At 42.4% G+C, this 24,306-nt stretch overlaps 1 protein-coding gene and 1 long non-coding RNA gene across 13 annotated transcripts in view; one reads left to right on the top strand and one right to left on the bottom strand.

Moving 5' to 3' along the window:
• LOC142818511 (uncharacterized) overlaps positions 1-21,946 on the top strand; it is a 39,567-nt gene extending 17,621 nt beyond the window's left edge. The window contains exon 3 of one of the 2 annotated variants that reach the window (XR_012896013.2): positions 21,214-21,946. This is a non-coding gene — a long non-coding RNA (uncharacterized LOC142818511). Of the gene's footprint in view, positions 1-5,016; positions 7,035-21,213 lie in introns of those variants that run through there. The other variant, XR_012896012.2, reaches the window with a different exon arrangement.
• PITPNM2 (phosphatidylinositol transfer protein membrane associated 2) overlaps positions 1-24,306 on the bottom strand; it is a 264,295-nt gene that overhangs the window by 47,001 nt on the left and 192,988 nt on the right. For 10 of the 11 annotated variants that reach the window (XM_075898565.2, XM_075898562.2, XM_075898568.2 and 7 more), the window contains 4 exons: positions 10,312-10,641; positions 7,260-7,355; positions 1,996-2,097; positions 835-905 (listed from right to left, as the gene is read on the bottom strand). In XM_075898565.2, coding sequence (XP_075754680.1) covers positions 835-905; positions 1,996-2,097; positions 7,260-7,355; positions 10,312-10,641 — 599 coding nt within the window. The remainder of the gene's footprint in view (positions 1-834; positions 906-1,995; positions 2,098-7,259; positions 7,356-10,311; positions 10,642-24,306) is intronic. The other variant, XM_075898567.2, reaches the window with a different exon arrangement.

Below are 24,306 nucleotides of genomic sequence, written 5' to 3'. Positions count from 1 at the left end.
GTCCTTTACTGTGAAGTTCAATGACTTCTGCTCATAAAGGGATGGGAAGGACACCCAAGAAATTTTTTACTAGTTTAGGGGTGGAGAGAGCTATTTGGATTATTTAATACAATCTAACCCTAGAAAATGATTTCAAAACACATGTTTCTTGAAATATAATTTCTCTTGGATAATTAAGACTTGTTAAATTTGTAAAATAAAACAAAGTTCCTCCCTATAACGAACAATTCCCAGATTTTAGAATAACTCTATGTGTTTTCCACCTCATTTCTTCAAATATCCAGTTTGGAACAAAACTAGAGGTTGGGAGGATTTATCCTTAATGTGATTTGAGCCGACATGTCTCTCCACAGTGAGAAATAAAAATCCCTGCCCCATTTGTTCTACAACAAAAGATGAGTCTGAACCACAAAGAGCTCATAACTTTCCAGAACATCAGGGTTGTTTGCATCCAGGGCTCAGATTTGGACCCATCTCTATAAGTTGGAAAGTGATTTTCAAATAGGGTTCTGAACTGTGCATTCACAGCTACATCTGAACAGGTTTTCGGCTAGGTTAGCTAAAGAGTGCATCATTTGCTTCTTCATCTGAGGGATGATTGCAGTTCATAAGTTTTGTAGTTTTTTGTATGTATGGTTAACAACATTCCATTGGTAGGTATCTTAGGGAAAGAACTAAGTAAGCATCGTCATGAACTAGCCTCATGACACAGAGATGGCAGGGGGATGCACAAAAAGCACTGGCAGTAATGAAGTGTGCTATTTATTCCATTGCTTCACCAGCTACATTCTCTAAACAAACGGGATTTTAATTCAATGCAATCTGAGTGCTTACCTCTATGATGCTTAGCCTTTCCACACTGGAACCAACATGGTACTCTGTTGATGTTTCATGATACAAGTCATCTGGAATTAAAGAGGTTTCTATTTTAAGTACAGACTGACTCCGTTCTATATAGTAGCTGTATAAACGACAACATCAGTCGTGGCAGTGCTTGTCAACTTTTTCCATATCAGGACTCCCTAATGAGATTCCCCTCCTATTTAGCAGTATGGGAAAGATGGGTATGAGTGATCCTAATACTTATGGTGACCTCTCCAGTTGAGAACCCATGAGCTATGCTATCATTAAATGTCCCAGTAGTTCTCTCTCTTTTAGCATGGCAGTTTTTCTAAAGAACATCCAGCTGAGGACACAGCCCATACTGAACAAAAGGGGCTCAATACAGATTTGGGCTGAGCATGTAGGAGCCCACTGAAGGAAATGGAATTGCGAATTTCTAACAGTCTAAATTTGGCCAGATGTTTCTTCATCAAGAGATATCTGTATTACATGTTCTTCTCAAATAATTAAAGAGCTGCAATGGGAGATACCCTTATACAGCAAACAGTCAGTGATACAAGAACAGGCTGTCTGAACTCTAACAAGGGAAAGGGGATTGTCCTGCTCTTTCATGTGTAGATTTACTTGATTCAAGAAAGTGGAGTGTAATATTCTCCTCACCCATATCACTGGATGAATCAGTCTAACCTGATGAGTCAATTTCCTTTCAGCACTTCAAAAAGATTTAGAGAAGGAGGATATTATCAGATTAGAAGGATAAAGGTGAGAAGGCTAACACTTTTCCTAACAGAAAGACATGTAGCGTGGGGAAAGAGCAAGGAGAAATAAGGAGTTAAAAAGTGTGAGGAATACATGGGTGATTTAAGACTGAACATTTAATCATTTTGTCAGATAATTCCTTTTGCTATAGTAAGAAATGTAACGGAAATGGAATGCAAGAGAGTCTGAGAGATAAGATCTTCCTATTCCTATGCCCTGCTTGGACAGTAACACTCTCTGAGGCCTTGGGCAAGTCACTTCTCCTTGCCTCAGTTTCTCCATCTGTAAAAGGGAGATAACAAATTTTATCTTCTTTAGAGGCTGGTCATGAAGATTAAATTAAGTGACTGTAAAAATGCTAACTATAATGTTAAGTAAAAAGAAATAAGTTACCCTGGACATCGCATTCAGGGCTTTCAATTTTATCCATGAGATCGTTTGAACTCCATTTGGTGATTTCTTTTGGGAACACTTCTTCGTTATCAGACAAGTCCTCTTTAAAGAGAGAAAAATATTTTTATGATACATTTGTATACATGTGTGAAGATGTGTGCATGTCTTAGAGTATGTCTTATTAAGTGTGTAATAAGAGGCACTCTGAGGTAAGCTAATGTTTACATGTGGTGTATGCATAATCTACCAGTAGCTAAAAGCTGGTGCTGTCACTTGGGTGTAGTAGCAGAACATGAAATCCTCCATCTATGCAGTCTTCTTCATGTAACCAATACATTGTTGCATGGTACTTGGTCCTGCCATGAGGGCAGGAGACTAGACTTGATGACCTCTCGAGGTCCCTTCCAGTTCTGGTGTTCTATGACGCTGTGCAAATTAGCTGCAGGAGTAAGGATGGTGACTGACTGAGTTAACTCTGGTATCACAATGGTCTAGGACTCTTGGCAAGATACATGTATTACAGCTATATGACTCGCAGATAAAATACGTCAAGTCCAAATGAATGAAGACTTAAAAACCGGATGGTAACAGATCACAATTCTCAGTGATGATTGAATCTGGTGCTATCTTAAAAAAGTTCTCAGTTGTTCTTGAAACTGACTCTATCAATTCATACTGACTCAACAGGACTTCTAGGTTTCATAGCAATACATGGAGAGTGACATTTCTGGAATCTTATACAGACACCACCCCTCAGGGCCGTTAGCAGTGAACGCATTTTTAAAGATTAAAAAAAAGCTGTGTGAGTTCATTAGCAGTGTACACAAGTGCTCTGACGTATATAAATAGCTTTAAATTGTTAGCTGTTAGAATCCAAGTTTTGGTGTTTTCCTTGTCACATTTTCTGTCCTAAAATATGTTGTAAACACTGTGGTATGATTTTAAACAGCCTGCCTCATCCACTCCTATAACTTCAGACCTGTCTCCTCCTGACCAAACTAAAACCTTGGATCGTCTCTCTGATTTCTCCTTCTGAACATCTAGCCATTAGTTGAAGCTCTATGTGCCTAAAATGGAGCTCCAGATTTCCCCCGTTCAGCCATCCTAGCTAGATCTCTTCTTGATCACTGTAGAAAACACCATCATCCTGTCACTCATGCTTCTACAATGGGCACCATCTTCAACCAATCTCTAGGTCCTCACCAGGGCATGCCTCAATCTAGCCATTTTTTCCTGTATAACATCTCTAAGATACAGATTTTCTTATTCATTTACACAGCCAATTCTCTCATGCAAGCTTGCATCTTGCATACATCCTCCTCCTCTCTGAACTTGACAAAAGCAATCTTGCTCCCCCCTTTATCCACTGAGACAGGTGCTGCAAGCTTAGTTTTCTTAGCCCATTGTTTTGACTATATCTGCCGTCTCATTGCATCTTTCCAGCAAGTCTCAGAGCCCAGGTCAGCCGACTTGGTCTCACAGCACGCACAGTGTGGGGCAAAGACAGCAGTATATCCGCTGGGGCTGAAGCTCAGGTTCTGAGACCCTCTCCCCATTGGCTTTTGGAACCTGGGTGCCAGGCTGAGGCTGAACATGTACACTTATTTATAGCTCCACAAGCCAAGTTGGGTGACCCAGGCTCAGAGACTCATTGAAGTAGCTTTTTTTTGCCATAGGGAAGTCATACTTATTGTTTCCTTGATCCCTGTCTATATCCATCTGTTGTCTCTAGTCTTATACTCATATGGTCAGCACAGGGATCATATTTTTGTGCTCTGTGTGCACTGAATGTAATACAGCAGAGACAAGAGCTCCTAAGTAATACAATTGTTTGTCTAGCTCTGAGATCTTTGGATTAAAGAGTGCTAAGTATCATTACTGTTAACAGCACAGGTACCTAAAAGCATAAAGAATAAAGTGAATCTAATTCCCGAGGCTATTTTGGACATTAATAAATTTGAATTAATCTAACCCTAAACCTAGTCACATTTAAGCAAGATACGCTCTTTGCACAGGCTTTTCACTTTATACGAGCAGCAGCAGCTCATGTATAGACCTGCCTAATAGTATCATTCTGTTCTCTAGATTCTAAGCATGGGATTTATCAGAGGGAATGGTGCAATGGTTCCTCATTCCTGGGCAAGGCCTTGAATACAATTTTAAGCTGGGTAAAGTGTGCTCTGATAGTATGGTGATAAGCTTCTATACATTTTTCAGTGTTGAGCCTCTGAAACTGGAGCATATTAAATATTTGTTTCTTCTACACTGCTGATAGGACTTAGTAAAAACCAACCAGCAAAATCTGATCTATTAAAAGAATTATAATTCTCAAATGGAAATATATTAAAAGACTACTGGATCTGCTGCATACACTTATCCTCCTATAAGTTATCACTATTATTCAGTTGAGCACAGAGATAGGTTTAATTAAACAGTTATTAACTGTCTTAATTAGTATTTCTTGTCCAGACTCAAGAGAAATAGCAGCAAAGCAAATCTCTCTTGGAAGAGAATTAGAACATGTGTTCTCAGAGCGTGCACAAACACTTGCTACAACTTTTACCTACTTTAAATTACTGTTTGTTAAGCATAGTGAGCAAATGAGATGATAGGTACTAAATCAGTATCATTCTAAAACTCTTCTTTCATCTAACAAATCCCCCGCCTTGTAGTCTGTCCACTGGTCAGAGGCCAATTCTTTAGCAGACCATCTCTGTGTGCTCTTTCTTCTGACACTGCAGAGAAAGTCACTAATGGGCTCTCAAAACTGCTTATAACACACTGCTTTTGTTCAGCTTTTAGGTAATCCTAATTTGAAATCATATTATCATTGAAGGTTAATAGTGTTTTAATTGTATTTATCGTTCCATATTTAGCAATTTTTTCCAGAAGTGATAAATTTAACTAAGAGTTATAAACATAAAAATGACTGCAATTTCAGCTATCTCCAAGGTATAAAAGCTATAATCTTCAGAGTCACAGACTAGTGTTGTCTCTCTTACTCTTTTTTTTCCTTTACAGCTACTAAGAAGATCATTAGTTTCAAGGTACAAGAAGATTTTGAAACACTATTATGTTCAGAAAATCTGATAAGCAGCTAAGAGTTATATAAAGGGGGTTGAATACACTGCTGTGTAAAGACTGTTTATTTTTAGTGCTTTTAATAACATCTCTACCATAAAAAGATAGCAATCTGGAAATGGTCATGTCAACATGCCGTTTAATTCTTTCAACCCCAATAAAACTTGAAGTGATCTGATTTCACTGGACAGAGAGAATGTGCAAACAGGTAACACCACATGATACTTCTGCCAACGGGAATACATCAGAGAAATCGTGCGTGTCAGACAGAGAACAAAAGGGGGAGATGAAATTCAAAGCTTCTCCAGGAACTTAATTTAAATATTTAACTCATTTCCTTGAGAGTTTTAATTATAGGTCCTAATGATTCTTAAATGATCACCAAATATGATATTATTCCTGTTATTAGCATTTATTACAGCATAGATATTACTGTAGTTTTAATTCTCTTTACCAGAACATGCCAATGACCGAGAACATGTGGAAAGTCTAACAAGATAAAAATCTTTATAGACTCAGATTACACTCACTATTCAGCAAGGAAATCTGAATGTATACGGGAAGCTCTCATGAGGAATGGAATTCATCACTGACTCATACCCCAATAGACACTTAGTTTCCATGGTGCTGGCCCAGCAAGCCGTTCTGACAGTATTTAATGTAAGAAACATTCAATCCATATTCACAAATCCAATGCAGTTGCCGTCTAATGAGAGAGCCATCTGGTCTACAACAAAGGGTGTAGCATGTTATAACCACCCAAAAAAAGAGTAGCCTTAATATGCATTGTTGAGAACACTGATTTTTTTAAAGAAAAAAAATCAAATTAAGTATGCTTTGACCTCAGCTGAATAGGATGTAATCAAAGCAGAATAAGGAAGAATATTTGCATTAGCAGCAGGTGAGCTAGATGATTTAAGCAGATGTTATTCAATTCAATTCTGTCAGTCAGTAATTATAAGGTAAATTTCATGGTGGATGGCATTGAGTTTGTTTAGATGACTCACTTCTTTTCATATGTTTTATTTCTATGGTAAAGTCCTGAACTACAGTTGTTATAGGAGCTATATAAGTTAATAAATAAAAATATGAAATAGGTTATCCCTGGCTTCTAGGACAATGACATGTAGGGCTTCAACCCTGACCTATTGTGTACTTGAGCCACTTAACCTGCAGTCTTACAGGTCACTACTCTATATGAGCATGCTACTTCCCACAAGAAAATGTTTGAAGGAAAGCCTGAGACTCTGGAACATGTTCATAATATTGGATAGCAAACACTTTTCTGTACAAAACTTCAGCAGCTGTACTACTTGCTAAGGACAATCACAAATGGAATACTATTTACAAAATGGGACCAGCAACTCCATTTGTCAGCTTCAGCAGCGTAGGTTAGCTAGCTTGTTAAATGATCATGAGAAGGGTGTCTCAATAGTTAGTGCTTTCAACCATTGCTAAGCACACCGCTAGTGCTTAGCAAATACATACTGACTAAATAAGTAAAATATACAATATGAGTCCTGTAGATCAGGGCATACTCCTTTTAGGTACACACAACAAACACAAAGATCTTTTGAGAGAGCTAAAGCGTGCTATAAAACATCTAATTATTTCTTACAGGGGAAAAAAAATTCAATGCTGGTGAACTCTGACATCTAAAGTCCCTCCTTTCACTCCCCTTTGCATTTCTTCCTGTAGGCATATAAGGTATTAATAAGGACTATCACTAAAGACATACCAGGGTCGCTTCTTTCTCAGGCAGGACTCTACTTGTCATGAGCTTTACCACTTGGCTAGATGAAAACAAGCACTCTCAATCACACTGAATCAGAAATATTAAGAGTTACATCCACAGCTTGTGTAGAGAATTGCAGAATTTTACCTAGGTGCATTTGCACCAAAAAAACCTGAAAGTTCCATGTGTTAAAAGAACTCAAGATAATTTAATCTTAAAAAAAACCCACCCAGATTTAATTAAATTTGAAATATTGCCATGTTAAATTAAATAGTCTGCTGGATGCTGCTCTGAATTTTTTGAGGTGCTACCACAGGGCTGCATAAAACCCTTGATTAAAAATTAATACAGCTTCAAGCAAAGCAGGAGGTCTCACTGCCTGCTCCCCTCCCGGACTCCACCCTTTTAAGAAGATAAAACAACGGATCACCATTTTGGTTCCACATACCATGTGCATCAAAGAATTCATCATCTGAGCTGTCGTCTGAATCTCTGGCAATGCTCTGCATCCTCCACTCAGATATACTATGGCGGGAGGGGCTTGCTGGAAAAAACAAAAAAAAAGGCTTATGCTGAAAGCTACATAAACAAGGCAGAATGTTCCTGACATGGTCTTTGCTACAGGAACATAGTCGTGCGCCCCTTGTGAAAAATCTATCACTGCAGTATTAAGGCACAATATTCCAGTGATGCTGGTGTGATGTCAATGTACCACTTTACAAGTCCTGTTTGCTTACTGTGGTTTTAACCTGCCCGCAAGCTGCCACATGAAGGCAAGCTGTTTGTACCACTCTTACGCTATTTTGAACGGCAGCTATTTATAACCATTAGTAGGATGTGTAAAATCATTTTGTGTTTAAAGTTTGCAATTAGGAAGGAAACAGTCTGATTTGTAAGCCTCCTTCTAGGCTGTAATCAGCACGCAAGCCTTGCTACAGCTTTCACCAACTTTCAGATGGGAAACAATGTAGAACAGTATTGAGAGAAATAATCTGTTTTCTAGAAGGAAATTGCTTCCGCACAAATTGGAACAAAGATCTATTTAAACTTTGCCAGGGATGGTTTAAATAAAATGCCATCAAACTATTTTTATGGAAGCTCTCAATATGCAATATGGACAGATACACACTAATACAGTAAGAATAAGAGTACATGGCAATTCCTTCGGTGTCTCTTTGTCCTCATCTTACATCTACTTGTTCCCTTTCATTTTCCACTTTAAAGTTCATTGTACTAAGTGTACCTTTTGTGGCATTAGCCTTCAAAATACAATTTAGAAACTAGCTACTCTGAACTCTTTTGAGCTGAACTCCTCACAAGATACTAAGTCAGATAAAGTGAAAATAATACACAAAAAAGCAAGAGAGATTGGTTTTCTCTCTCTCAGTTTCCACTCATGACTGTGCTGCACCCGTCAATGTTGCAGAAGAAGGAGGACACACAAAGTATCAGTAACAGCAACATTCTAATGTAACACAGCAGGGTTAAAATTTTCGTTTAGCATGCATAGGACATCAAGTTATTGTAATGGCTGTATGAAAACTATATATTCCATTGCAGTAATAGGGTTAAATATGTGAGTCAGATTCTTCCAATTCTAATTTTATCTCCTAATTGTCATGTGGAAGGACCACTGTGACCCTGTGCAGAGGCAGTTAATTACAGCATAATTGGTTCTGTAGCCCCCGACTATCCCACTATCCACCCCTCTGGGAATAGCGAGCAGTGTGATTGGCATAGCCGAGCTAAATCACACTGGAATGACGTCAAATGCACTCGCATGCTAGCTGCTAAAAATAGAGTGTGTAATAATATATGGGGTGGTGACAAGAGCCCCACCTCACAACAGGGGTCTTGCTTAGGCTGTGTAAAACGGATCAAGTCTGCATACAAAGAGAGGGAGTTACTTGTCAAAGACAGCTGTAAATCTAGACAGCTCTCCGCATTTATGTATGTGAATATGTTGCCGTTTCTTAAACCTGGCATGAAAGAGGATTAAAATATCTGCATGACGTACTTCCCATTTCATTGCAATTCACTCCTTTCATCAGTTTTTCCAGTAAAAGCCACACCAGCCTGTACTTTAAAAATCATGCTTTGCTACTGGTGAAAGCCTTCAAGTGAAATCCTCAGAGATGCAGAAGAATTGCAATTTCCAAAGACCAAGTTTACACCAGGGGATAAATGTGGTTTGTTTTTTATAAGGCGATAGCTCACAAGCAATGGCTCTGTCACTATAAAATTGTAGCATGGCCAAGGCAAGTAGTAACTTTATCTCCAGGTAAGTGTGTAGCTAGTGAACTGTAGGTTCTCCTTTGTGGTTACATCAAAGGAATGAATTCTGGACCCACAGACTTCAATGGGCCACATTTTCACCCTAGGATGTTACAGTGAGATAACTAACCAACTGTAAAACACACACCTTTCTGGTAGTGCAAACCCTGCCACTGTCTTTGATGCGACTTGTGATTGATGGAAACACCGAGTAAAGATGTCAGAATTCATCATTTCCAAATAGAGAAAGTCAAGAAAAAAAGGGGTGGAAAGAATAATTGAGAGAATGTGACTTCCTACAACATGGGGGGATTCATGGGCCTGAAGTGAGTCCTTCAATGAGATTCATTGGAGCCTCCTGGACATTTTTTCTTACATACCATTTAAAAGGAAATACAAATATGATCTAAGGTGGCATCTGATTGCCATAGTCAAGGATGGCTAGAGGACAGCAACAGCAGCAAAATGCAACAGCTGTCACTCACCCCCCTCTTCACCAACATAAGTAACCTGTTTTCACCTCCCAAAGGGCCAATTATGGTTCGTAGCAGTACAAACTACATTGCAGCAGCCTGGGAGCCAATTTCATCCTTAGAAATAAATGACAAGCAATAACATTTATCGCTGACCAGGGAAGATTATGCCTACCACATTAACTGTATTTCAGAGAAATCCAAATCAGGAGACATGGAATCTAACAATTAATCAGATCAGGGCCTATTCAGTGGCTCTGTCTCTGTATCTAGTATTTCACATCAGACAGGCACATGTCCAGAGAGAGAACATAGCATGAGGAATTTAACCTTAGAAAAATTTCCATGTCACTGATGACAGGGACTAATTACCACCCCTCTTTCCATGGTGCCCTGCTTGTTTTCTTTTGAGACCCAATCATTACCACCAGCTCACAATGCCTTTCCCAATTTTCCCATTTGGTAATGTAACTCTGGTGGAATTTGCTGTCATTTCAGGAGCCGCTGTTACAGGTTGGACACAGCTGTCACAGGCCCATCACGAAGGACTTTCACAACAAACGCAAAGGCTAAAGAAGGGACTCGGCTAGTAGTGATATAAGTTTTTTACCTATCATATGGGTTAGCCACGAAAGTGAGACATAAGCACACTTACCTAGCATCAGCACATTTACATCAGCACACTTCATGCTTGAACCAAAATAACAGTATGTTGTTTTCCTAATGCAATCAATCCCCTTAAGAACATCTCACCTCCTCTTTTTGATGATCGCGAGGATTTGGAAGATGTAGACCACTGCTTAGTTATCCCTCTGCCAGACACAGCTTCCCCAATATTACTAGCAGCATCTGCTGTGTCGATGGAGGACATGGCCTTGGTTTCACCATCATTCTCGCTTGAGAGATCTTTGGCTCCATGTTGCTCTGCTTCATTTTCACTGCAGCTAAACTGGGCCATCTTCTGAGCCAGCATCAGCTGCACCTCCTTCTCGAGCTGCCGGATGTCCTCCATGGTGAGCCCATACCATTCATCCTGCCAGCACCAAGCCTGCCGGTGGGCCCTCACCATTACCTTCCGTAGACCTGAAAAGCAACAACATGCCAGTGACCAGCAAAGCTAACACACTGCATGGACATTATTATTTTAGTAGAAGATTCTAAATCACGGAGTTGATTTTAGAGGCATTAATTTCACATGCTGAAGAGGTCTCTCTTAGAAGGGACCTTACCAGCCATTTAAAATCTATACACAGACTGGTCAGTTCACTCACCTGAGACTGCTCTCAGCCCCACATGGGACAAATCTAGTAAAACCATCCTCCAGCCCCTCTATCCCTGGCCAAGGCAGAATTGCTCCCTACAGAATAGAGTTTCCAGTTGTTTGTCTCAAGGAAAATTCACAGGTTCCTTAGGAAAGCCATGCTACACTCTCAGAAATCTCACAACCATGAAGATTTTCTATGACTTCAATCTAATGTTACATTTGCTTAGTTATCTGTCCTTTTGTCACAGCCTAAATCATTCCTTTCCCTTCCCTGTTGCTTGCACCCTTTAATTATTAGCAACATGTTATCTAATATGTCTTCCTATCCACCAAGTGGTTGTTTATATTTGATTTCCTCCCACCCCCCCCACACACATTAAGTCATTCCCTGCAGCCCTATGTAGTGTTACTATTTATTTTGGTGAGTTCTCAGTCAGACAATGGTGCTACAAGCCAGTCTGCCAAGCACCACGGACTCATTTATTGCTGCGGATAGGATGACTCAAGACAGGAAGACTGTTTATTAGGTCACTGGTTCTTGTGTCAGAACAGTCCAAGCTCAGGTTTTGTTTGCACAATACAATGCAGTGTATCAATATTTTGTGCATGCTTACAGGTATCCATTGCCATTTTTCAAGAGCTAATTTCATGCAACTGATGCATATGCTAGGCACCACATTGTGACCTGCGGCAGGAGAGAAGTGATTAGTATCTCAATTCTGTTTAAACTTCCCCAGTTCAATTTGATTTTGTTTCACCAGCCAGATTATCTGTCATGGACTTGCTGGAAACTCTTTAACTATGGGTGTCACCTCCAATGCCTTTCCAAGAACAACTGGATAGTCAGCAGTTATAAACAAGGCTTAAACACCCAGTCACGTGTCCTTTTTTTCTTCCTTTTTTGTGGCTGAGAGGCCAAACCCAAGAAATGTTGTCAGAGGTTTTAACTGCACCATGCTGTGCTCTTCCACAGTGGTCATTGAGATCTACTATGGATTGGAAATGGTACCTTTTATGATGGTGGCAAAAACAGATTCCTTAAGTATCTTGAGAAAAGGTGAGTACTTCGTCTGATTACATTGACCCTTCCACCTCCACCTCAATACTGGACCCCTGCTTCATCTGCCTTCCCCTATTCCAGGAGGCTCATTAGCATGACAATCTGTGCTCACACTACGAAAGGCTGCCAAGCTCCTCAGAAACTCCCTGTAAAAGGCTTAGGCAAGTCTACACTGGCAAGTAACTATGCTGTAAATGTCTTACTCAGGGATGTGAAAAAAACACCCCTCTGAGCACAACAAGCTTCAGTGCTGTAAAGCAACAGCATAAACAGAATCTCGAGCTGGGAGTTATTAGCTATTCCCCTTATGGTGGTGGTTTACCTACAGCACTGGGAGACTTCTCAAACAGTGCTGGTGCTGTAACCACACTGCTCTGTTTAAGCACTTAAACTCTCTACACTCAGACCAAGCTTTGGTTTTGTTGCCAGAAAGGATGTTTTGGCCACAAAAAAGGGAGTTACTCACTTCTTGCAGTAATGACTGTTCTTTGAGATGTGTGTCCCCATGGGTGCTCCACTGTAGGAGGCGCAGATTGGAACCTTGCAAAGCAGTTTCCCCCATTGGGCCGTGCATGCGCAGAAGGCGTCTCAAGACTCTCTCGCCCGAGTGTGCTAGTTGTGCGGCTCAACTCCTCCCTTTCAGTTCCTCTTTTACGCCCAACTAAGACAGACTCCAAGCAGAGGGGAGGAAAGGAGAATCGTGGAGTACCTATGAGGACACACATCTCAAAGAACAGTTGTTACTGCACAAGGTAACTCCCTTTTCTTCTTCGAGTGATGTCCCCATGGGTGCTCCATGGTAGGTGACTACAGAGCAGTATTTGATCCAGATGGAGGGAGTCTGAGTCATTGTTTAGCGGTGGTGGATAATGCTGCTGTAGTCACTGCTGAATTGGAAGCGAGTCGTGGTAAGATGGCATAGTGTTTAGTGAAAGTGTGGTCTGATGACCATGAGGCAGCTTAGTAAATGTCTTTTAAGGGGACATTGTTCAAAAAGGCCGTGGAGGCCCTAGTAGAATGTGCTCGTGGTGGATGTTGTAATGGTTTGTTGACCAGAGTGTGACATCTAACTATACATGTTGATATCCACTTTGAGATATGTTGGGATGAAACAGGTGTGCCTCTTGAGCATTCAGCAATGGAAATAAAAGTCACTGAGATTCACGAAATGATCATGTTCTCTCCAAGAAGGCCAATGCTTGTTGGATATCTAGAGTATGTAAGCTAGCGTCTCGTTGTTGGGAAAAAGGTTGGTAACACAATGGGTTCATTCATGTGGAATGCTGTACAGACTTTTGGTAAGAACGCTGGGTGAGGTCTCAGTGTGACTCTGTCTTTTGTGAAAACCGTGTATGGGGATTCCACCATAAGGGCCCCCAGTTCCCCTAATCTCCTCACTGAAGTGACGGCTAGCAAAAAGCAGACTTTCATAAAGAGGAAGGGGAATACCACTGTGGCCAGTGGTTCAAAGGGGGGCCTGGTCAGATAATCCAAAACAAAGTTCAGGTTCCATAAGGGGGTGGGGTATACATTGTGAAGGCCCCTAAGAAACCTTTTAGTGACAGGATGAGCAAATATGGAGAAACCATCCACAGAGACGAGAAAAGCTGTTATTTGCGGAAAGGTGGACCCTTAGAGAAAGAGAGTGAAAGCCCCAACGTATTAAGATCTGGCATGTAATCAAGGATGGCATTCAGTGGGGATGCCCGAGGGTCTATTTCAGCTCTCTGACACCACTAGGAGAACTGTGTCCATTTTTGCAGTTAAGTTTTTCGCATAGAAAGTCTCCTACTATGGAGGAGAACATTCTTCACCCACTGAGAACATCAGTCTTCTACTTCCATGAACCAGAGAAAAGCCATGCCTGGAGATGAAGAGTATATGATTGTGGGTGCAGCATCTTCCCATTGTTCTGAGAGAGAAGGTCTGCTCAACGTGGTGATAGGTAGGGAGGTTGAGCCGCTAGTCTGTAAAGGCATGAGTACCAAGTCTGGTGCAACCATGACGGGGCTATCAGGATGACAAGAGCCCCTTCAGTGTGGATTTTGTGTAGAACTCTGGGAATAAGCGGTAAGAGGAGTAAAGCATTATGCAGAGGGACTGTCCATTTGATCAGAAATGCATCTCCTAGGGAGTGTTTGCCAAGTCCTGCTTGGGAATAGAATCGGGGATATTTGATATTCTGGGAAGAAGCAAAGAGTTCTACTGATGGCCATTCCCATTAGTGGAATATTGAGTTGGTGATCTCTGTATGTAATTCCCATTCATGGTCCATGGCTAAGGGAGTCTGCTTTGGTGTTGCTGGCCCCAGGTAGGTAAGATGCTACAAGTTTGACCTGGTTACGAATGCACCAGTTCCACAGACAGATGGGTTCCATTCATAGGGAGCAGGAGCGGGCACTGCTTTGTCTGTTTATATAAAACATTGTAGAGATGTTGTCTGTCAGAATGCGGACTGTACAATTAAGAATTCTGGGCGCAAAATGTGTAGAAGCATTTCTTACTGCCCTCAGCTCAAAAAGGTTGATGTGCAATGATGTCTCGTCCAGAGACCATCTGCCCTGGACCACTTGATTGTTTATATGGGTTCCTCAACCAAGGAGAACTGCGTCTGTAGTAATTTGTATAGTGGGTTCGGTTTGGTGAAATGGAACCCCGACCAGAAAATTGTCCAGTGATGTCCACCATCATAGAGATGAGAGAACATTCAATGGTATGGTAATTCTCTTGTTCCAAGAGTGTCGAGATGGGATATACATGGTTGCTATCCAGAACTGAAAGCAGCGGAAGTGTAGACGGGCATGATGGACCATGTAAGTAGCTGCAGCCATGTAACTCATCAATTGGAGGTAGGTGAGGGGTATACGGGTAGTAGTAGTAGGGGTCATGGATATCGTGTTTATCAGGTAGTAGGGGTCATGGATATCGTGTTTATCAGGTCTTGTATAGTTATGAATTGTTGTTGAGGTAAGTATGCACGAGCTGTGATTTAATCCAGGAGAGTGCTGATATACTCTATGTCTTGGACTGGGTGCAGTGTTGATTTCTGTTAGTTGATTAGAAGGCGTAGACGACTGAGGAGGGTTCTAGCTATGTCTGTCATGGAAATGGTTTCCTCCCGTGACGCCCCTTTTATCAGGCAGTCGTTGAGGCACGGAAAGATGATGATGTGTTGTTGCCTGAGGGATGCCTTTGAAAATACTTGAGGAGCCAATGAAAGGCAAAAAGGTAGGACTTTGTATTCAAAATGGTCTGGTCCTAGATAAAGCGTAGATAAAGCCTGTGTGCTGAGTGGATGGCGACATGAAAGCACCTTGCAGGTTGAGGGCTGCACACCTGTCCCCTTGATCTAATGCCGGAATAGTTGTCGTGAGCGTGACCATCTTGAATTGGTGTTTCTTGAGAAATTTGTTCAGTTTGTAGAGGTTGAGGATTGGTCTCCAACCCCCCAACTTTTTCTCTGTCAAGACGTAATTCAAGTAGAACCCCCTTCTGTGAAATTCCTTGGGTACTGTCTCTATGGCCCCAATCATGAGGAGTCGATCAATCTCTTGTTTTAGTAGGGCCTTGTAAGAAGGGTCCCTGAAGAGGGACTGGGTAGGGAGAACGGTATGAGGGGGTAGTAGTAAATGAGATAGTATATCCAATTCAAATTATTTCCAGCCCCCAGTGATCTGATGTTATGGATGTGGTAGAAAGGGGTGCAAATGGTGGGTAAAAAGATTGCCATCTTGTCTCAGCATTAGATTGCTAGGGAGGCCTTGCAGACCCTCAATCACACCTTCAAACCTGCTGTTTTGTGGCTTGGTTAGTAGAAGGGCAACCCTGGTTGGAGTGTCTTCTCTGTGCTCGCTGCCTCGGTCTGGTATCTTCATAGGGTCTCTGTGGTAATCGATTATATTGTCCATATCTGTTGTTGTTACAGGGGATGTATCATTTTTGCCTATAAGGCAGGGTATCCATGCTCAAAGTGCAGAGCATAGTCCTTGAATTTTTACTATTATTCAGAACTTCGTCTGCTGTAGCTGCAAACAACTTCAATTTATCAAATGGCAAGTCGTCTACTTTGGACTGAAGTTCATGGAGAACACCAGAGGCCTGTAGCCAGGATGCCCTGTGCATTACCACTGCTGTAACTGTCACCTTAGCTGCGATATTGGCAACATTCAATACTGTTTGTAAAGCAGTGCAAACGATTGTATGACTCTCATGGACTACTGCTTTGAGGATATGTCTTTTCGACTCAGGGAGATGTTGCATGAGATCTCCCAATTTGGAACAGTTATCAAAATCATGGTTTGCCAAAAAGGCAGAGTAATATGAAATTCTCAATCGCAGTGTGGAAGAAGAGTAGATTTTTCTGCCAAAGAGATCTAACTTCTTATGATCTTTGTCTTGGTTACCAGACCTATACTGTGGCAATTTAGATCTCTGCTGCGCTGATTCTACCACTAAGGAGTTTGCTGGGGGGGTCAAGGAGGGTTAACAGAAATTCCATGTCTTTTGGAAGAATAAAGTATTTTCTGTCCGTCCTTTTGCTGGTAGGCAGAATAGATGCCGATGTTTTCCATAGTTCATCCAACGTTTCCATATTTGCCTCAGATAGGTAAGGCAATCTTCTCATGTAATGCATTATCTATTTGTGATGGAGAGTTATCTGATTAAAGAACATTGAGTGCGTGCATGTCTGGGTCTTTGCCCGGAATTTGACCCTCCTCCTCCTCTGAGTCTTCTGTAAGAAGCGGGGATCATGTTGGGGGGCGTGCTTTTTCTTGCTGGTGTAGAGTGAGCTGAGAATTACTGTCTATATGGGTCCCAGTGTTCCCAAGGTGGTCACTGTGGTAGGTAAGGTGGGGATAGGTAAGCCCAGTATGAGTGCCAAGGGCTTTGATGTGGTCTAGCCCTATACTGGTATGAGTGTGACTTCATTGGAGATGTATGCTGTGAGGAAAATACAGACATCTGATCATTGTCAGGTAAAGGACCATGGTGAGACAACAGTGGAGATTTTAATATGTGAGGAGAGCCCCTGGTTGAAGACCTTGCAGGTGATAGACCTCCAGAAGGAGAGCATGAGTATTGATGCCTGCTCTGTTTTTCAACATTTGATTGCGGCATCTCGGGTGCTGCCTGGCTCAGCTCCGGGTCCATCAGCACAGATGGCGCCAGTGTAGAAGCATGTGGCACTGTTGGAGCTGGTGCCACTTTAATTGAGCGAGCCGCTTTTCCTTGTGGCTTCACGGCTTTTCACACTGCCGGTTTCTCATGTGGTGCCGCATGAATGGAGCGCTATTGAGCTTCTGCCAGCACCGAGGAAGCACGTCCTGGTTCAGGTGCTAGAATTGAAGCTCTCCCAGATGCTTTGGTAGCAGGGGTCTCCACGGTGCCCTGTGTCTCTCCCCTGCTAGTTCTTGGGGAGGAGGAAAAGGGAAGAGAGCATGATGGCGAGGCTTTCTTTTTTGAAGTTTTCCTGGGGAGTGGGGAAACAGGTCTTTTTTTTAGGTGAGTTTTTCCACAGTCAGGAGGCATTCTGTGTCTCAGCCAGCTGTAAAGCTTTATCAAACAGGACCATCCTGAGGCGGAGCTCTCTCTCTTTTCTGGCTCTTGAGGGAGGAACAATGGTCACATTTTTGTGGTGTGTGGGTTCCCCCCCCAAACACCATATACATATCAAATGGCCTTCCAATACAGGCATGGGCTCCAGGCACTCCTCACATTTTTAAAGCCTGAGGAGCCTGACATATTTGGTTGTTTCAGGTGCTATCTCATTATTGTCTTTTCTCTTTCTTTTTTTTTTTTTTTTTGAGATGGGGAAGAGCCAGGAGAAGCCCGGTTCTCAGAGGTACTGTGCGGGAAGCCATGTTCAAATCCCTAGGGGTGATTTTTTAATTTTTTTTTTTTTTTTGGTAAATGAACGAGGAAAACTAATACAGCCAGTCCCCGAGTTGCGAACGGTCAAATTATGACCGTTCGCATTTATGACCAAAGCTCCCATGGAGCAGTCGTAAAGGTGGTTCCCGAGTTACAAACATGACCCGCTCTTAAGAACAGCGCAGTCGCTATGTAACTCAATGGGGTCCGAGTTACGAACAAATTAGTTACAGCCAAGTGTTTGGTCTGTAACTCGTTCGTAACTTGGGGAGAGGCTGTAATAACTTGTGGAACAGTAAGAGAGATAACAGACTGACAAGGGAGATATTGGAGCTCCGTCTGCTGATGAGGGTGGTTAAAGAGGAACTGAAAGGGAGGAGTTGAGCCACACGACTAGCACACTTGGGTGGGAGCATCTCGAGACGCCTCCTGCGCACGTGCGGCTCAATGGGGGAAATGGCTTTGCAAGGCTCCAATCTGTGGCTCTGTGTGACCCATCACCTACAGTGGAGCACCGACGGGGACATTACTCAAAGAAGAACTTGCCAGTGTAGAATGTATTACAGACCTTTGTTGTTATCATTAGGACCAACAAAACACCATGGGATAATACACCAGCCTCCTTTAATTCCTTTTCCCCTTTTGGTCTCACTCTCCTTCCCTTAGATTAAAGGAATTATATGTTCAACACTCACTCCAACAAGAGAACAGTCCTGTTCTGTACTAGAACTGGATGAATGGTTTGCATGGAGATCTAAATCACCTCTTACAACACTAATCTTTTGAAAATGATATTGTGTTTCTCTCTGTTTATTGTGTACCTGTCATTCCAGTTCAAATACTTTCATTGAACAAAACATATTTGTATCTAACTACAAGCCTTGAAAGCTAGGATGTGACAATTAAGTTGGGAATGGCTCTTTCAGGCACGACAAATCCGCACAAGGAAAAAAAATCAGATTACACTGTACAATATGACTTATGGAAAGAATCTTTCTTGCTGGCTATGATCCAAGTTCTTTTCTGACCCCCACTACCACAGTATATGAGCATGTCACAAACATCACTTAATTGATCCTGAACACCCCACTGAGACAGAAAGATAATAGAATCATAGAACACTAGAACTGGAAGGGACCACGAGAGATTGAGTCCAGTCCCCTGCCCTCTCGGCAGGACCAAGCACCCTCTAGAGACTAGACCATCCCTGATAGATGTCTGTCTAACCTGCTCTTAAACATCTCCAGAGAGAGAGATTCCAAAATCTCCTTTCCAAACTAAACAAGTCAAATTCTTTCAGTCTTCCCTCATAGCTCATGTTCACTAGACCTTTAATAATTTTTGTTGCTCTTCTCTGGACCTTCTTCAATTTCTTCACATCTTTCTTGAAATGTTGTGCCAAGATCTGGACACAGTACTTCAACTGGGGCCTAATCAGTGCAGAATAGAGCAGAAGAATGACTTCTCATGTCTTGCTCACAACACTCCTGTTAATGCATCCCAAAATGAGGTTTGCTTTTTTTGCAACAGTGTGTCACATTGTTGACTCATATTTAGCTTATAGTCCACTATGACCCCTGGATCCCTTTCTGCAGTACTCCTTCCTAGACAGTCGCTTCCCATTCTGTATGTGTGAATCTGGTTGTTCCTTCCTAAATGGAGTACTTTGAATTTGTCCTTATTAAACTTCATTTGGTTTACCTCAGACCATTTCTCCAGTTTGTTCAGATAATTTTGAATTATGATCCTATCCTCCACAGTAGTTGCAACCCCTCCCAGCTTGGTATCATCTGCAAACTTAATTAGCGTACTCTTTATGCCAATATCTAAATCATTCATGAAGATATTGAACAGAATCACTCCCAAAACAGACCCCTGCAGAAAACCACTTGTTATGCCCTTTCAGCATGACTGTGAACCATTAATAACTATTCTCTGAGAATTGTTATCCAGCCAATTATGCACCCATCTTATAGTAGCCCCATCTCAGTTGTATTTTTCTGGTTTATTGATAAGAACTGAATTGCTTCAAACCAATGCCAGCCCCTTCACACACATGTGGTGATACATTATGCCAGCTTCCTTAGCAGAGCAATATTTGTCTTAGCCAAGCAGGCTTCGGAAAAGCACTATCTGGATGCTCATCCAGCAAAAAGAAGAGGGGGATTCTGGGTAAGGGAGATGGTAGCAATCATTGGAATTTTTAAGATGCTTCTTGTGTTCCCAACTTCTACTGCTGAAGAGGTTATTGGCCATTGCCAGAATCACTCACAAAATAATATAATCGCAGCTTTACAGATGGGGAACTGTGGTGTAGAGCTGGGGACAATGTAACCTTTCCAAAATTACAAAAGAAGGCCTTGTCTCAAGTGGGAAGTGAAAGCTGACCTCAAGCGTCCGTTCAGTAGCTTAACCACAAAACCATGCTCCTAGTGCAAGAAGGGATTCCCAGTTCTACTGCCAGATCTCAGGAGAACTTTCTTGGACTTTTAGAACAAAAAAGCATGACACTAGTAAACTGAGCAAATGTGATTTAGAGCAGTGTTCCCTGTAATCTGTGCACTTGTGTGTCTGCTCAGGAGAGATTCAAATGCTGCCCAGCTGATTAGGAAAGTGCCCATGGATAGGGGTTTTTTGTTTGTTTTTCTACGGGTGGTGCACATTGGCACATGCCTTAGTGTACACAAACACAAAATTATTTGGCACATGGATGGAAAAGATGAGAGAGAACTTTGACCAAGAGTTAATAAGAACAAATAACCCTGCAACTCCAGGTACAATTTTTACAAAACACAGCTGCAATAACCTGTACTGTTGCAGGACATACTGCAGCACAAACCTATCATGTGGTAATATGGGTCAGGCTCATGTCTGCCAAATTTGGTAGATGTAACCTTTACTGAATTACGTTCTTCCAATTTTAATATTTTTAAGGTACATCTTTATTTCAGCTGACAGAATGTTTCCCTACTTAAGTAGACTTATGTGCACTAGCTTTGCTTGAGCTAATGCACTAGAAATAGCATAGCCAGGGGTGACATTGGTGGCAACTTGGGCTAGAGTACAAACCCAGCTGGACCCCTAAAGGGAATGAACTTGGGCAGCTAACTTAGGCTACCACCATGCTAACCCCAACTACACTATTTTTAGAGTGTGGCAGCTTGATCTTATCCAGTCGAGGATGCTGAGGAGGTTGATAGATGTCATTGCAGAACCACTTGCAATTTACCTTTGAAAAGTCATGGAGATCGGGGGAAGTCCCAGATGACTGGAAAAAGGCAAATGTAGTAGGTATCTTACATATCAAATAATTGAATAGTAGATTAACCTAATGAATTCTTATCAGTTACTCGACTATTCTACAGTCCATAGGGGTGAGGCCAGCAGCTTTTCCTTTTGCTTATCAGTTAATCAAGTATACTATTACATCTCTAAAATGTAGTGCTCATTTTTAAAAAAGGAAAGAAGAATAATCCAGTGAACTACAGACCAGTCAGCCTTACCTCAGTCCCTGGAAAAATCATGAAGGAGATCCTCAAGGAATCCATTTTGAATCACTTTGAGAGAGGAAAGTGATCAGGAATAGTCAACATGGATTCACCAAGGGTAAGTCATGCCTGACCAACCTGATTGCCTTCTACGATGAGGTAACTGGCTCTGTGGACATTGGGAAGGCAGGGGATGTGTTGACTTTAGCAAAGCTTTTAATACACTTGTAGCCTATCAAGTTTCTTGCCTATCATGCTAATAATGTGGTTGTGTTAAGTTAGATTAATCATATATATAGTAGCCCAGTGTCTGTGAGTCTGTAATGCTGTGGCGTTACAGACTTGCCTCTGGGGGGCAAACTTGCTTCCCGCCATGGTGCTTGGCTGAGTTCTGTGCTGCTCAGCTTGCCGCCGCTTGCTCCCCCGCCACGGCCCAGCTGAGCGGCGCAGAACTCAGCCGAGCGCCACGGCGGGAGGGGAAGGGAGACGTGTACGTCACCACTCTGCCCCCCTTCGCCTATCACTGTAGCGCTAAGCAGATTTCTGCACCGCTCCACTGGGCTACCGTGGGGAGCAAGAGGCGATTTAGGCTCCTCACTCCCCATGCTGCATGAGGAGCGTGGAGCCCAAACAGCTGCTTGCACTGCTTGCCCCCGAATGAGAGGCAGGAGGGGGAGGAGAAGAGAAAGGGAGAGTGAGAGGCAGGAGGAGGAGGAGAAGAGAAACAGAGACGGAGAGAGAGAGGCAGGAGGTGGAGGAGAGCTGAGAGAGAGAGGGGGGAGGCAGGAGGAGGAGGAGGAGAGAGAGACGGACATGGAGGAGAGTCTCGAAAAATTCCGTTGTATGATGGGTTATTGGCTAGTTAGGTAATAGTTAAGAGCTGAAATGTAAGAAATCTGCCAAAGGCAATTCTACAGCACAATGTGCCCTGCCTGCCCAGTGCCTTAGACTGGAGCAACTGCGGGGGGGTGAACTTTTCCTGGCTAGAGGGTTACACTCAGGGAAGTGGGAGGCAGGCGTTGTAAAGCTGCTCTCAGCATTCCCACAGACCCTTTGTGTTAGCTTGACTGATGTCTGGGTTGAAGTGTAATACACTAGGCCTTATGTCTGCCCATCGCAGTTTGTGAAGGCCCGCTAATACTAGCACAGCATCACTCAACTCCTTGGGAGGGGGCTTTCCCATTGACTCAGCTGGTCCTGCTGCTTGTACCTGTCTGTGGGCATATGCTGCTTGCCTTCCCCCACACAGCCAACCGCAAGCCTGTTGGTGCCATACACTGACTGGTCGACTCATTGAATAATCGTGTAATCACATCAAATTTTAGCGATTACATGACTATTCAATAGTCCCCAGGGGTAGGGCCAGCAGCCAATGCACTCCCAGAGAGCCCCCTGCCACCTCACACTACTGCCTCTGTATCAGAGGCAGCAGCACAGGGTGGCAGCAGCCTGTCTGCGGAGGGAGGGGAACTGAGCAAAACTTTTCAGAAAAATACTGGCTTATCTAGAAAGCTCTCAAGTCATCAGCACTGGAGTACACACTGTCTGTAATAAAAGCTCTTAAGACACCTCATCACTGATTTGTTTAAGAAAAACAAAAGAAATGTAACTCATGTATAAAGGGTATCAACTGAGTGAGAATGGCAAAAAACCTAAACTTGTGAAATACTGTGCTTTGTTAATGTAATTAAATGCTTTGGGGTTCACTAATTTAATAACCCATATTTTGACTAATTTAATAACCCATATTTTGAGTGCTTCACAACATCAGACAGCAAAGCAACTGTACAATTAGTTAACAAAATGACTGCTATGTTGAATAAGAGACTCAGAAAATGCTAACAGCCTTGCTAACTACTTACCTCCTTACCTTGCCCCTCAGAAAGGGACCAAATTTTTTCTATATTTAACTAAACTAATATTTTCTTCTCTTTCAACACTTTTCCTGAACTTTCTAGAGTACTTCATTAAAGCGGTTTCTAAACACCCCCTGAGCAATGAAAGTTTTAGTGCTAAAAAGCACTACACATCGCTTTCCTCCCAGCAATTAAGTTACCACCCCTAGTTCAGGTTTTTGGTTTCATTTTTTTTAATTGTTGGAAGAGCTCTCCTCCAGTCATGAAGAGCGAGCAGTGTAGACATACTTTAAGGAAGCACAGTCAAACAACATACCACAGAAAACTGGGAGCCTGAACTCTTGCATGCCACTCCCAGTTCTGGTACTGAGTAGTTGACCATGGACAAATGACTTTGCTGATCTATACATCAGAGGAGTAGCTGTGTTACCACGTGTGTGTGTGTGTGTGTGAGATACACAGACTATGTCTATACAGCTGTAGCCAGACACAAACCCCATCTTGTTTTTCCCCGAACCCCATCTTGTTTCCCCCCCCCCCAGAGAACAAGAGAAAGGCAGTCAGCCTTTGATGCCTTGGGAACGCAGGTGTGGTGCCTGTCCCTGACTCTACCATAAACAGAAACCAGACAGTAAATGGGCTAGCTGACGACTGGGAGGCCTCCCGTCGCCGTGATGGCTAGGATCAGTAATTGACACGCCTGCACTGTCTCAGGAGAGGAATCTTCGCTCATCACATACCAGAGGTGCCCATTGTCTGCATCTTCCCAGGTGTGAATTATGCTTTGCACCCTTTGTGGGAAACTTGGCATTCAAAGCCATTTTTCCTAACTGGCCACTTGAGACCAGGAAGAAGCCCATGTGACCCAAGGGGTATAAAGAGGGTTTAGTTGCCCACCCCATTTGAGCTCCAATCACCTACACCTGCTGGCAGGTATTGATTGTCTCCCGAGGTCCGTGGGATGCCCAACCTCGCCCTACTTCTTCCCGAGGAATTGAAAGAAAGATGCTGGCCATGCTAAGTCTGGAACGCAGGGGTGAGAATTGTACCTGCAATGTGTTTTCTTTATGTGTACACTTTGTCACTCTGTTATAAGTTTAGTTACTTTATTATAGTTTCTTAAGGCAAACTGCTTCATTTCTATTGTAAACTGCCTTTGGTAAGGTGATTTAGCTATAAACTTTGGGAATAAGTGGGATGCCCTCATTC

The sequence above is a fragment of the Pelodiscus sinensis genome, chromosome Z (assembly GCF_052426305.1).
Source record: "Pelodiscus sinensis isolate ZL-2025 chromosome Z, ASM5242630v1, whole genome shotgun sequence".
NCBI lineage: Eukaryota > Metazoa > Chordata > Testudines > Trionychidae > Pelodiscus > Pelodiscus sinensis.
Note: the sequence above shows the minus strand (reverse complement) of the source record. Positions and strands in the feature narration are given on the sequence as shown.